General features: G+C 44.9%; 1 protein-coding gene across 2 annotated transcripts in view; it reads right to left on the bottom strand.

Moving 5' to 3' along the window:
- The window catches only part of GRIA3 (glutamate ionotropic receptor AMPA type subunit 3), a 303,894-nt gene that overhangs the window by 285,433 nt on the left and 3,070 nt on the right, over window positions 1-15,391 (bottom strand). For both annotated transcript variants that reach the window (XM_040999897.1, XM_040999898.1), the window contains exons 2-3: window positions 6,304-6,647; window positions 4,997-5,155 (exon numbers count right to left, since the gene is read on the bottom strand). In XM_040999897.1, coding sequence (XP_040855831.1) covers window positions 4,997-5,155; window positions 6,304-6,412 — 268 coding nt within the window. In that variant the 5' untranslated portion in view covers window positions 6,413-6,647. The remainder of the gene's footprint in view (window positions 1-4,996; window positions 5,156-6,303; window positions 6,648-15,391) is intronic.

Genomic DNA, 15,391 nt, shown 5'->3' on the forward strand with positions numbered 1-15,391 from the left:
CTCTCAAGCAAGTCCCACATTCTTGCTTGATCTTAGGGACTGGGGAGGGAAATGAAAAATTAAGGGAACAATCTGCAGAGGCACAAATAGTGGGCTCTGGACAACTAGTTTCATTTTAGGGGCAAAAGTTGAAATTATCAAGAGGAAGAAAACAGATGGCGCATTTTGCGGTAAGCATGGATAGACAGTGAAATAATTATTTTTGCTTTTTCCCTACAAATCCTCCCTATTCCCCCCTGCTTCCACCATGGCCCCCTCCTCCCTGGTAGTAGACCAATGGGAAGCTGCCTTCCAGGGGAGGCATTACATTGGTACGAAGCTCACCTTTAAAGCCTGCTGATTGCCATCCATTTTTAGATCTCAAATAAATGACATCAACTGTCTCCCTCCCCTACCCCCACCCCCCAAAAAAACTAGATTAAAAAAATATGGTAAACCTCGTGAGAAGGTGACTTAAATGTTTGGCACATTGAGGTGACCTCTTTGTGCTTCAGTGGGCTAAGCCAGTTAGCCAGAGGGGCTGGGAAGTGAGCTAAGTCCTCTGTGAGCTCACAGAAGAGACTGGCCAGCAGACAGGAGAGGGAGGGCAGGAGATGCCTAAAGCTGGGGGAGTGAGCATCGCAGCTGGAGCCAGAGGCAGTTGTTGGCCAACACTGTGAAGATCCCTTCCAAGGTAGGAGCCATGGTCCTCTGGAGTCTTCAGCCTGGTTCCATAGCTTCAGGGGAGGGACAAACACCCAAACAAACAAAACCCTACAACCTGGTAGAGAATGGGATCCCTCCCTGGAGTCATTTCCTTCCCGAAAGGACCTAAATGGTTAAATGGATCCTGCCAGTTAGAATAATTAGATAATTAGATTGTGACTCTGTAGGCAAGAGACTGAAACCTGTCTCAGCTAACTACACTTGGTAGCAAAATGTGCTGTTATAAAAGGAGTGTGTTCTCGGTTAGCAGGAATATTTCAGAAGGCTTGAAAAAAAAATAATGGAAGAAAAATGTGCAGTTGATGGGTTAGGACTAAGCAGCCCAAGGTATTTTGCCTGGAGCTCCATTAGAGCCTGCACTCCTAAGTCGTCTCAGTGCCACCATCACCATTGCACCTCCGTCAACAGATTTTTATTTAAGCCAACGTTTAGAGCACAGTTCCGTGGTGAGTAACCTTTAAGGTTACATTTGCCTTTCCCCTGCTTCTTGCAAACAGTGCGTAATCCACGAGCACATTTGTTGGCTGTAAAGGTGTACAACAGCAATTTTTGCAATGACAGTGCGGAGAGGGAATATGAGATCTGTGTGCTAATGAGCTGACACTGCAGAGGCTGGGGCGCTGTAGTGTGGAGTGCACTCCAAGTGCACAGCAGCAAGACACAGGAGGGGACTTCAAGGGAATCAGCAGCATTTTCTAAAGAAGCAGGACAGCAAAGCCATGGAGAAGGGCCCACCAGTGCTTTGGTGTGCACACGCGTGCATGTGTGCATCAACTCACACGCATGCAGACCCTGAAGCTCTGCGATGATCAAATTTGTTTTTTTAAAGACATATGACCATATATGTGGACATCTCTTTTGATATAAACTCTGTGTGTGTGTGTGTGTGTGTGTGTGTATGATTGCAAGTCTCCTGAAACCACAATATTCACACTGTTCTTTTTTTTTCTGAGGTTATCTAGCAAAATGGAAAAGTAAGGCAACAAACTCTGTTAATCTCTATGAAACGGGAACATGTGCTCCAAATCAGATGAGTCTCCTCGATAAACTTCAGTTCACCTCTGAGCTGAGATCCCAAGTGAACCACCTTTCAAAGCCAGGAAGTTTTTTATTGGCCTCTTAAGGCACAGAATGAAGTTGGAGTCTGTCTTAAGCAAACCTCTTGGGGATTGTGAAGAAGGAAAAAAAAAAAAAGGTTGCTGGTGGAGAAGAGTCTTTAAATAACATGCCTGAGATTCTCTGCAAGGAAAGCTTCAGAATATATTATGGGTGGGTGGGTGGGGGCGAGGAGGCAGTAGGGAGGGAGAAGAGGGAGGGAGCACATGCGGAAGGTGCTACCCTTTGTTGATGATTCTGTTTGCATGCCCACACCCTGGAAAGTGTGCCCAACTCAGGCTTGGGGGTGCAGGAAATGTCATGAGAAAATATCTGTCTATTGGGGTGCTAGAGGGAGCTGGAACTAGGAATTCTGTATGGCACTCAGGAAAAGTTGCTTTATTTTTTTTCTAGCCCGTTCCATATTGATCTGGGTAGGCTATGGACTCCTCTGGGGTTTTCTTGGATTCTCTCTGGGTGTGCAGGAGGGACTGGCCAGAGTGCAGGAGATGTTTTTGGTTTTGTTATTGTTGTTGTTGTTGTTTTTCTCTGCACCATCAAGGGGCTTGCTTGGAGTCAGTGGTACCTTGGGTCACCAGACAGGCTACAGTGATGAAGTAGAATTGTATCCTGAGCTCTGACATATTTAATCTCCAATCATAACTCCCCCCACCCCAACCAGCAGTGAAAAAAAAAAAAAAGGAAAATCAAGGCCAGTGGGAGAAATGAAATGAGACTTGAGACTTGCAGGGTTTCCCTTGCCTTTGGCATCTTTGGTTTCTGCAGTCCAAAACTATGGTTGGACAGTCCATGTTTCTCATACTAAGCTACTCTGCAGCAGCTGCTGGGAGATAGCTTCGAGATCTGGCTCCCATTCAATGACTGTGACATTCAGAAATGACTGCTTCTGGAACTGGAGACGACAGATTTCCTCCTCTGTCTTCTGGGCTATAAAATCTAAGAGTGCAACAGGCAGCTGGGAGCAAATCGCTGATTTCTAGATATTTCTCCTGTGTGTGTCTGTATATGCTTATATGTACATTTGGTAATGACTAAGGGAAAAGTCATGTTTTTGTCTTTATTTTGTTGCCTCGGGAGCCACATCAGTCTTCTCACACTCAAGCCCCTAGCCATAAACTACCTTTATAAATGTAAGTGCTAGGGATTTAAGGTGAAAGATTTTGGTCAATTTCTTTTTCCTATCCCATGGTGGTTTCTTTATTGCTCTGAGAGGTAAGGCATTAAGGCAACTCAATCCCAATATGAATGACTTATTGCCTGTTCCTAAACTTGAAAGTTTCATGTGGCAAGGATCATTTCTTGTTTGCTCCTTGAGTAGGGTCCTGACGGCCCTGGATTGACAGGTGTCACTCTGATTTGACCATAAGAACAGGAGCCAGAAACCAGGGAAATCAATAATTCCTGAGCAGTAATGGCTTTCTTACCCCTGTCCTCACCAGTACAAAGAGAGTAAAGAGAGTCGCAATAACTATTATCCATTATTGATATTAATAAGTGTTGGTAGTTTCAAGCTTTTAGCTTTTAAATCTGCCCTAATTGATATTTAGGAAGGTGAATTTGAGACTCAGCCTCTTCAGATCACAGTGCTGCAGGATTAGGAGTCAGCTGTGTGTTGTAAATGCTGTGGAAATAGGCTGGGATTATGAAATAAGATGCAAAGTATAGACAGGCATTTTATAACTTTCGCACTTAGCTGGAATTAATAAATTCCTATTTCTGTCAGTATTGGAAAGCCAAAGAATGTCAAATACACAGAATGTCTCAGAACATGTTCATATAAGGATTTGTACCTTCAGCTAAAATTCTCTCAAAGCTGATCACTGTCACATTTCTTGCCAAGCACTTCACTCCCCCCAACCCGTATCTTTGGCCCAAGTCTTCAAATGTTTAAATGCATGGAATTTGTGCTTTGGGGACATTTTCAGTAGTATTTTGGAAATCACATATCCTTTGAGGAAGAAAGAATTGAAGAAAATCCCATACAAACTTTCCCCCAATCAGACATAAATGACATTCCTCTCTTGAAAGAAAAAAGAAAAAAAGAAAAAAAAGGACAAACATTCCAAACTGCACCAGCCATACAAGCAAAACATAATTTATGTCATCAGCAGTCTCACTGTTTGGAAAACTTTTTGTGAAATAATCATTGATGAAGAATTCGTAGTTTTACCCCCCAAACATTCAAACCAACTGAAACCTTGGGCCCAACAGGCTATTAGCCAGTTGAGGTCCTGTGATTTTTTTAGTTCTCGAAATGTCTGCTTTGCAGAAAACCAAGCATGGAGCACAATTACGGGTTCCCGAGATGGCTTTGGGGCTGATGAAATTCTCCCTTCTCAATAAATCATTTTCCTGCCTCCAGCCACTCCTCTCCCATCACCCCTGACCTCTGCTGTTGAATTAAGAATGATGTTATGCTTAAGCATCGGGGCAGTGAAGCCTACTGGGGTCAGGCACAACTGGCTTTTAACATCTTCACCTGAACACTGGCATCTCCCTTCCCCTCTGTTTGGCAGGCATTTGTCACTTGCAATCAGTTTATAGTCTTATCAGTCTCTATCAGAACTCACTGGGCAAGAAAGGTGATATTCTAGGACAGAAAGAGGCCAGGGAATCAGCCTCATCTGTCCCTCAAGGTCATATATTTGCAGAACTTCCCATATTTTGTTCCTGTGTATTAGGCATGTGTCAAATTCAGCTCATTGCTACAGCCAGGCTAGTGCTTTGACAGTCAAGTAATGTAGAGTCTGAATTGACTCAATTAAGAAACTGCTGCTGTTGCTTTTTAAAATCCCTTGTGATGAAATCTCAACCTACTATGTTACCCCCACTCCCCAGGCAAAAATAAAGAAACAAAAAGAAAAAGAAAAAAAAAGAGAGAGAGAAAAATGGGACAGTGGAGGGAACACCAGCTTTGCAGGGAGGAAAATAAAACTTTTGTATCAAGCATTATTTACAAAGGAGTTTCACCCACCACCTTGAGTTCTGCCCAGTGCTTTAAGGCTCCCAGCAGGGTCCTCAGGATGTGATTCATGCGGCTTGAGACTAGGGTAGCCTGGAGCCCCCTCAACATCTCTTGAGGCAATCACTCTGAGCACACACACAGACCCCAAGCACCACAAGCAAATTGTGAGATCCTCAAGGTCCCAAAGGGAGGAAAAGCAGATTTACTTACAAGCATTAGTCACAGAAAAACTATTGGAGGAATCCAAGTGATCTACGTGGTAATTCAAATGGAAGGGCTTCTCAGTGGTGTTCTGGTTGGTGTTGTATAACTGCACGGCAAAGCGGAAAGCGCTGTGTTCCTGCACTGTGTTTCTCATGAAAAGTCCACCTAGAAGCAAAGGGAGCCGGAATTGGGCTTGTGTTCCCCTACCCCAGGACTTGTTAGAAACCATGGGATATCACAGATTACCAGATACCTCTCCATGATATAAGGTTGTAAGACGGAAGATTAATTTTTCAACCTGTGTGTCTTGCAAGACTTGTGAAGTCAGATTCGGTCAAGAGAAACCTGATTTCTCTCGACTGAAGAGAAGAGGCTGGAGAGAAGGGAGACAGGGAAGAGGGGGCTGCTTTGGGGTGGGATGATGGAACCAAGAGTGGGGTTTGCTTCTTTCTTAGGCAACAGCTTTCTTACCGCCCCCTCCTCCCGCAGCTATATCCGCACAGCTGGCTCATTTTTTCCCCGGGGTAAAGGGAAAGGTTGGGAGGAAAAAACAGTTTCATACCCCTTGTTCCTCCATCCCATTCCCCACAGCCCCCCTGCCTAGGGCCAGTACAGGGGCTGCTTCAGTAACGCAACAATTCCAACTTCTTGACTTGTAAATACAGACGGAAGCTGAGAGAACTCCCTCCCAGCGCCCGGGAGCCTGGCTCCAGACAGACACAGCGGCAATTCATGAATTCATGGTCTGCATGACTTTGCCGCTCTCGCGCTCAGCATCTAGTCTCACCCCCGCCTCCTTCCCAAATCGCCCGGACCCAGGCTGCTGTCCCGGTCTAGGGGATCCAGCATGGGGTCCGCTTCCCCAGTGCTAGTCAGTCTCCCACGAGCCAGGGGCGCGGGACGGGGAGCCCCGGGGCCTGGGATTGTGTGCCCTGGCGCAGCCAGACAGGCAGCATCACCCTGGGATAACTTCCAGGGGCTGCACACAGACCGTGACAAAGTGCAGAGCGGGGAGCGGAAAAAGCCAGGACTCTTTGCCCCCTCTCAGCACCCCAGGTTCCTACTCCTGTCTCCAGGTCTTCTCAGCTCTGCACCCTGCCAGCCCCAGGAGACCCTTCCCTGGTCCCGGAGGCTCCCCAAACCAGCCCGCTGTTGGAGGGGGCTCAGTTCCCCGCTGTCTCTGCCTGGTCACCGTCCCCTGTCACCGTCCCCAGGCCATGCAGGACAGGGATGGACAGCCGCGGTAGCCCCTTTGGGGCAGTGGTCTCCGGGGCAGGAGTCCTGGCCCTACTGGGCAGCTTGATTACACTTACCTATGCTGATGGTGTTGGGGAATCCTCCGTGAGAACGACCCAAAAGCCCCAGGACCAAAAAGAAGACCGCCCGGAGCACGCTTTGCCCCATTTTCTTTTGCCTGGCCATGCTATGCCTAAAACGAAGCTGACAAGAGCATGGGCGCAACTCGGGAGTCCTCAAAATAATAATAGAAAAAGAAAAAGAATTCGCCGGCTCTTACACCCCCTCCCCTCAACTTGCTCTCGCTCAGTCTTCCTTTCCACCCCACACTAGTCCTCCTCCTCCGCCGCCTCCTCCTCCTCTCTCTCTCTCTCCCTCTCTCTTCTCTCCTCTCTTCCTCTCTCGCTCCCTCTCTCTCCCTCTCGCTCCCAGGATCTCTCACACCCCCTCCCCGCCCCCCCTTCACTTCTGTCTTCACACCAATCTGGAAGGCGGGTTCATTGGCAGCAAGCTGGGTTCGCCAAAACGACTTCTCTCCCTATCACAGAGCGAGTGAGCTGGGAGCTAGGGAGCGAGGGAGGGAGCGAAAAGGAGAGAGAGAGACAGAGAGAAAGAGACAGAGAGAATAAATAAAACCCTCTAAATCTCAAAACAAAGCAAGCAAAATAGTGAAAACGAAAACAGAAAGAGAGAGAGAGAGAGAGAGAGAGAGAGAGAGAGAAATGAGAAAGAAATGATAAGGAACGCTTTAAACTGCCCCTTCCAAAAAGATGGAGGGTCTAAAGAGGGGAGAAGGTAAGAGTGAAAAGGCTCAGAGCCTGTGAATTGGGCTCTTCCAATTGGGCCGGTAGGGGGTTATTGATCAAAGTTGATCTGACGTGGAATTAAAGCCGCACACCGCTTAGCTCCTCTGCAAACTGCAGCCTCGGACTGCAAAGCATAGGCGCTGGCGTATGTCAACACGAGGAATGGGATCAATAGAAACACCAGTCCTCACGTGGATCAGGCTTTCAAGCTGCAACTGGCAAACCTTTCCTTTAGAAAAAGCTGCATTGCCTCTGCCTTTGCGTGTTTATCTTAAAAAAAAGGGGGGGGGAGGGAGTGGGTTCTTAGATGGACTGTTTGTGGTTACTCGGGAGTCTTTGTAGAGACCCAGAGAAGCAGTTCCCAGCACAATGCGCCCGGAGATGCTGCGCATGCCCGGTCTCTGCCGCTCAGTTTTACAGCAGAGATCTGAGGGCGAGGGAACAAACCCCAACCGCAGTCCCGCATTCCCGCAGCAACTGGAGTTGTATCCCTCCCCTAACCGGCCTGCTGAGGTGGGCTGAGGAGGAGGGGGGGGCCGTGATGGGGTTGCCCTCTTTGGAGTGCAGAGAAGAAAAGTATGTGGAAGTGGTAACTAAAAGGTTAATGAAAAGGACCTCAGTCCCCAGGACCCAGGAGGAGAGAGGTGTGGGAACTAACTGGGGTGGGGGTGGGGGTTAAAAGTTAGGGTGGGACGAAACTGGCCCCAGCTGCTTTGCTCCCTCCCCTTTGTCTCAGCAGTTAGCAAGCCTGGACCTCTGATTGAAGACCACAGAGGTTATCGATCCTCCCCAACTCTTTTTCTGCCCTCTGCTCCAAGGGGGCGAAAGAACACAGAAGTCCTCCAGCCCAGTGATCTGTGATCTCTCTCTGGTCCGCTCCAGAGTCTGCCGGGCTGTAGGCTCCTCTCCCAGGCCCCTTTCTCCAGCAGTGAGAGGAAAAAAAAAAAAAAAAAGCCTCTATATCTCCCAAGTCTTTCACTCCTACCACTCAGCTGCTCCGGAAGGCATTTTTATTCTCCCTTCACTTGCTCTTCTCTTTTTCACATTATCTGCTCCTCCTGGTGTTAATGCCTTTTTCATGGTATACAGCAAACTGTTGTATGGGTGGGGCAGGGGATAGGGACCCAGCAGACACATTGATCATTCAGGAATTTTGGATTTAGCAAGATAGATGAAAGCCCAGAACAAAAGGGTTCCAGATCTTTGGCAATGTGATTCTAGGCTCTTACCATGTATCTCTCCATTATGACGATGTGGGATCTCTCCCTACTCTGCCCATTCAGATGCTGTCTTTGTTTTAATAGTCCATGGTGAGGAGTAGGGGAGAAGCAGACCCAGCTTTGCAGTGGAAGGAGCATTAGGGCATTGACAAGGTTGGCCACCACTTGACAAATGTGGACAGAGGAAGAGCATTGCTCAGGAATCTGGGATTAGGAGACAGGTTCGAGTTCCAGGCTCAGTGCTCTCCCATGCTGGTAGTGTGTGGCCTTGAGCAACTTGGTTAATCTGGATTCATTTTCTTGTCTTCATAAAGCGAATATTAGTATATCTTTGTCTACAATTGTGAGGATTAAATAAGAATATGAAACCATCTAGTTCTGTGCCTGCCTCACTGAAGAATCAAATATCAATTTCTGAATTTCTTTTCCTCTGTCTCACCTTGTAAAATGGTATTCCTCCCACCCCCCAAATCCCTCATACTCTTACTGTCCTCTCTCCACCATCCCCACAAGCTTGGTGTCCTGTCAAGTCTTTGCCAATTTTCTGCAACAACATTTTCTCAAGGTAGTCTGGAGAACCCCAGGAGACAGAAGATGCTCTGGAGATGAATCTTTACTGAGGTTCTAATGGCAGACAGTGACAATTTAATAATGTCACGTTAAGAGAACATTGACTCTGTGTCAGGCACTCTATGTTCCTCCTCTAAGATAATATGGTTACATTCTCATAGGAGCATTCAATGCATCATCCCATAGGAATAATTCGAATGGGGTTTCAGTTTTGATTTCAGGAGGGTAAGTGATAGATTTTGTACTGGGAAGAGTGAGTTTTAGCACATCAGTTTACTCCTGAAAGTAGCCAGGTCCCCATCCATGCTTGACCAGCCAAGAGAAGAAGTGGAAGGAGAGATCTGTGGCCACCTTCACTGTCACTTGGCTTGAAGAGTCATGTGGATGTTACAGTAACAGGAGGGGAAGATGGGCATTCAGCGCCTCTGTATTTGAAAATCCTCCCTTGAAGTCATCACTATAATGGTGTCCCATTCCTTCTGTTTTCATCCTCTTTTGCCCATTACCTTTTCCCCCTCTCTTTCATCTGTTGCCATTCTGTCAATTCTGAGCTGACAGTGGCAGCTGTTGGCAGAGTTGGACTAGTCTATGAGCCAGCAGGGGCACAGTGGTAGACTAAGCACATTGCTGTTGGTTGAAAAGCTTGTATAATACATGCAAATTCTGTTGCAATCGATCCTTCACCCAAGAGAACAGTGAAACTCCCTTTGAATTTTCTCTTTGGTTTTCCAAGGAGGGGCCAGGGCTTATGCTAGAAGCATCATTGCCACCCGAAGCTGCCAACAAATCTCTGAATCTAGCTATTTCTCTGTGGTTAAGAGGTACCCTTGCTGGATTCAGGCTTATCTCCTAATCTCAGACTCTATAGTTTATACTTTTTAATCAGCTCTATGACACAGTTTAGGCACCAAGTAAACAATTAATTGCAGTTTTTCCTGAAAAGTGAAAATAGTACTTGTCTTCATGAAACTGATGCTGCTTTCGGCTGAGGATAGGAACACTTGGATTAGAAAATTGAAATGTTGACCAGTGGAGTTTGGAGATGGGATCTGACTCATGCATTGAACCACAAATTGTGCTAACTTAATGCCTTGCAATTTAAGAAACTAGCAATAGAAATCATCCTGATTTGTTGGAGGAAAACTGCCATACCCTCTGAAGATAATGAAACCAATACAGTACATCCTTTGTTAATGGGAATGTAATTTCTCTATCTTTGAACTTGCAACTTTGATTTCTTGAACAGATGTTTATTGACCACCAGACCCTGCTAAGCAACAAGGATATAAGGAAGCAAGAAACTCTTTTGAATGAATTTCATGTTCAGAGGAGAAGCCGATGTCACTACCAATGACAATGCAGAATGGTAAGTGTTCTGAAACCAACAAGCACCAGTTAACATGGCAGCATGGAGGGCATTTATATATGCGAAATAAGGCATTTTCCTTATTCAAGTTGCAATCCCAAATCATTAAAAAGAAAAGGCAGAGTAAGGTGACTCCTTACTCAGTCTATGAGCTGGTATTTTAGGATCATAAAAGTTGTTGAAGCTTAACCTAGGACTCTAATCAAGGAGCAAAGCGAATAACAATAGATTCCTTATAGCTGTGTCTTGCATTTTGTCCCAAAAATCTTCAGGAAGTACAGAGTTCAGCCACATCTAGAGATTCAGGTTTGGTGTGATATCTAAGAAACTAAGTCTTGCACTGCACCTCTCAATTATCCCAGCTTCTTTATGATATCATCCCTATAGAAACCACTGTAGGAATCCTCCGTGTGGGTGTCAGCTTTGGTATTGCTGAATAAATGTACATCTTTAAGGCGCTGATATTCCAAGCTTGGGGCTAGCTGGAACTACTTCTGGTGGGAGTATCTGTGAGTCAGAAAAGAAACCTTTTGAATTTTGGTTTAATATGTCCATAAATGGATCCATAGAAACTTCTAGAAGGAGATAGTAACAGGAATTGAGCAGTAGCCATGGGGGCAGTTTTTTTTTTTTTTAATTTTTCTTGCTTTTTCTATGGGGTAAGGGTATTTAGAACTTAATTGTTGCTCCCAAAGACCAAGAGCTGTTTGGAGGCATAATTACTGGAAGATGATCTTTTAGTACCTGTCTGCCAGCATCTTTATCTGTGAGCTAAACATTTTTATAAGTCCTCCTTTAAGGAGCCCTCAGATCCAGTTGAGCCTTTAAGCTCCTGTTTCAGTTAGGATGCTTCATTGCGTGGGTAGGAAAAAACCCACTACACAGGTATAAATGTTGGCTCTGTACTTGGAAGGACCAGAGGCAGGGCAGGCTTGACGACTGATTATACTCAGTAGTTCAACATAATTATCAGAGACGTGACTTCTTTTCCTCTCTACTTTCTGTTTCACTCATGATGCCGATTGACTTTAACATTTCTTGGATTCATATCTTCATCACACCATTTCATATTGGCTCAAAATAAATCACATGACCATACTCGATCTAGCCCTGTGACCAGGCACAGGGCTGCCTCAATTATCTGAAAATCACTGTGGCATAGGAATACAAGAGGATGTCCTATTCATGCAGCTTAGTGTAATATCAGTCCTTCCACCAACAAACAATTTGATTGGCTGTGTGTGTGTGTGTGTGTGTGTGTGTGAGAGAGAGAGAGAGAGAGAGAGAGAGAGAGAAAGAAAGACAGAGAGACACATAGAGAGAAATGGACATTGGAAGATAACTACAATAGTCACTAAAATGCCTGTACTTCCTAAAGGCATCATCCCTAAAAATGATCCATCATAATCATTTTCTTTTAAAAGGTTTTTTTTTATTTGAAAGAGTTACACAGACAGGGAGGGATCGAGGGAAGAAGAGAAGGAAAGAGCAATGGAGAGAGGAAGGAGAGGGAGAGAGGAGTAGGAGGGGGGAGAAAGAGAGAGAGACAGAGAGAGAGAATGAATGAATGAATGAATGAATGAATATCTTCCATCTGTTGGTTTCATTCCCCACATGGCTGTTCCTGGCCATAAGCAGGAGCCAGGAACTTCCTCTGGTTCTCCTAGGTGGATGGTAAGGCCCAGGGACTTGGATCATCTTCTGTTTCTGTTCTTGTGCTATTTACAGGGTGCTGCATTGGAAGTGGATCAGCCAGGACACAAACAGATGTGCCCAATGGGATGCCAGGGTTGCAGGAGTCATAGAAAGGACTCCTTTTTTCTGGGGGCAGAGGTGAATAGCCTTCCCTAACCTTTCCAATAAGGTGTTAGTGGCTCCTTGCCACATTCACTCTGCCAACTATGAACAGTCAGAGAGGTGTAGTAGGTGCCCAAGGTCACACAGCCAAGTGGTGAGCAGTGCAATTTCCTTTTCCTTTTAGGGCTTTCTGTACCACACCAGAATCTCCTTTATGCTGTGAAAATGAGGATGTGAGAAAATTGAATCATAACAAACATATTCTGCTGAGATGGGTATATCTTAGCAAGTAATTATCCCCTGATGGGCTTCGAATGGGCTTGAAAACTGCAGGAGGAAATCACATGGCTCTGGGTCTCTTACTTCGTACAAAGTGACATTCTGATAAGCTGCAAAGTTTTTTCTGATGGGAGTGTTAATTTATTGTGAATTATTTTAAGTTTCCTCCAAAAGATGATATTGTTGACATTTTATTAATGTATACTTCATTTTATTTTACTTCTCTGGCAAGGTTGAAAACTGCTACTGTGAACCAGCATAAGCAAGTCAGCCCCCCATCCACAATGAACTCAGCCTCCTGGCCCTACTTGGGGAGGAGTTCTATTTTGAGTAGATTTGAGAGTTTCAGACATGTAGAGGAATTCTTAGTGTCAATTGTTCGAAGAGTTATACTTCATACTCAACTGGAAACCTTTTCATTTTTGGAATGCTTATGAAAATTAGAAACTGTGGATTCTGAAATTATCATGACTCGATGTGAGGAACTGAGTCAGCATCATGCCAGATAACATCATATGAAGACAAATAGATTCCCTGCACCCCATCTTCATCTTTGAGTTCTATGTATGTATAGGAGTGGCAGGCAAAGATGGCGCTGGGATGGGTGAAACATATTGAATGAGTGCTCTAATTATTTACATCTTCCTGAATCCCAGTTTTTATTGTGGCCTTGCTAGGGGCAGTTTATTTTCCTGCTCTTTAATTTAGCCAGCTGACTTGCTTTGGCCAGTAGCGTGTTCGGGAAGCAGTTGTAGCTCAGCAATGGCTGTTTATCTTTTATGAAACTGCGTACACTTCTGCTTGCGATGTTTACCTCTGTTACTGCCATGAGGAGGACGTGTACTGGCTAATTTTCTGGCCAAAGAAAGATGGAAGATATGTGGAGCAGAGCTGCTTCTGCTGCCCCACAAACTTGGAGAAACAGAACTGTTTCAGTGGCGTCAACTGAATTGATGGGTGAGAAATGACAAGTGATTATGGCTTTAAGCCATTGATGCTTGGGGGTGCCTTGGTGCGGAGCGGTATCTATTACAGCAGGCTTCCTGCAGGAGTATGCGTAACAGTGAGCTAAGGCTACAATGGCAATGCTGCCTTGTTGGTCCAAGAACCTTCAGCTTGTGTCCATTTTGCTAGCACAATTATTACTAGTGCCTCCTTTCACTCCTTTAAAAAAGTATCCTGGTTTGGATGATAATGTGCATGTCTAATCCAGTTGAAACAACATGAGGTTTATGCAGTTGCTATAAAGGCCAGATGGAAGGCTTGCTGTTGATTGGTCATTTCTACCTCTTAATTTCTGTTTGCTAGTTTGTCACTTGGAGATTTGACTTAGCTGTCTTGAGGAATAAGGTATTTTTAACACTCCTTTAGATATTAGAATTTCTGGTTTCATGCTTTGAAAAAGAATTCAGAGCATTTAGGGGAATGAAAAGATAACTGGGAACAGTTGAATTTTAGGATACTTGCCTAAGGCCAGTTCTTAAAGAGGAATTGCAATAGCTGGTTTTCCTAAAGTTTAATGTGATAATCTGTGTGCTATGGGCATATTCTGTTGAATTTTGGTGGTATCGATTTTGTGAACATAAAAATATTTTGACAGAAAAGAAGAGCAAGTTAATCACATTAAATTATTCTGGCTTATTCAGAAAATTCAAATCAGTGGTTCTCTCTTTTGATGATCTCTTCTGGGAATAAGGAGAATGCTACAGGCATGTCATGGGGACAGGCCAAGATTGTTCTTAAACCTCTTACCAGGCCCAAGACAGCGGCCCACAAGAAAGGCTCAGCTGCTCTGCATGTCAACAGTGCCACAGTTAATGTATTCAGATTAGAAGGTAAAAATTAAAAACTAAATGGTTTATCCAAATCTCTTAAGAAATGTGGATATTGTCCCATGAATTTGAAAACCTGGATCCTTATCAGTTTTTCCAAAATGATGAGAATTGGCACTTCAGGCTATCAGTTGAACTTTCTATCCCTCAATGTTCTGATCTGTAAATTTGGACTCTACCTACCTACTTTTCCATATAACACATTACAGAGAGAAGATTGGGGGTGGGGGAGACAAACAAGGGGAGGGGAGAAGGAAGCTGCTATCCATTTATGTTGATAGAGTTGGGTAGCTCAAATCATAGAATTCAAAAGGAATGTGAGTCTGCTAAGATTATTTCTACTGCTTTTACTTTTTAAAGCATTCTATACCAATAGCTCACTGATGAAAATCTGGGGCAGGGTAGAATAAGTGTCCCTCAAATTCAATGTAGAAACCTAGGCTTTCTGTCTTCACATGCTGCCTCTTCTGACTGAATTTGCTGCAAGACATCTACAAAGCCTATGATTAGTTATTAATAGCAATCAGTGTTTTAAGAAATGTTGTTATCACTGCTGTTTTTTCTTCCTTTTTTTAAGTTTAGAGATAGTAGTAATGAAGAGCAGTCAGCAGGATTGAAAATACCTCTAAACTGACACTTAGAGCTCAGGGTTAAGTAGAAATCTGGGTCCTATTGAGCCACCAACACTTACTGGGGTTCAAGAACAGGAAGTGAAGTGGGTGCTGCTGAATGGCAGTGGAGAGGTGGCTGGCTGGGCTGGGCTGGGCTAGGGTGGTTTACTAAGAACAAGAGCCATATGGTGTTTAGAAAGTCTTCAGGGCAGCCAGGACTGGGTGTGTAATTCAGGCCCTCACAATTGAGATGAAAATGCTGGGCCCCTTCTTCACATATGACTAACAGCAGTCACAATAGCGCATTAAGCCTGACTGAGGCCCTTGGAGCAAGAAACCCTGTATGAAAACCCAAGTGGTTGAGAGGCAGTGCCTATTCTAGAGGAGCTCGTGAGAATGCTTATCTACTAAGGGCCCAGTAGGACCTAAAGGACATGAAAATAGTTGCTCACTGCTTCTTCCTGTCTCTGTGGCTGGCCCCAATCTCTAAAGAAGTGGCCATGGTACATAGTAAGAGAAAAATCACAACCACTCTGTCTAGGTAGGGGGCCAGTCAAAGCTTGGTTTTACTCATCTCACCCACCTTGCTATCAAAATTGAAATTGAGTTCCCTGGGGAGATGGACATTGTGTATCAGGGGCACCACCCTGGGAAAGTGCTCCTAAGGCAGCTAGGGTGAGTCAA

The sequence above is a fragment of the Ochotona curzoniae genome, unplaced genomic scaffold (assembly GCF_017591425.1).
Source record: "Ochotona curzoniae isolate NIBS_2020 unplaced genomic scaffold, NIBS_Ocur_1.0 scaffold_1852, whole genome shotgun sequence".
Classification (NCBI taxonomy): Eukaryota; Metazoa; Chordata; class Mammalia; order Lagomorpha; family Ochotonidae; genus Ochotona; species Ochotona curzoniae.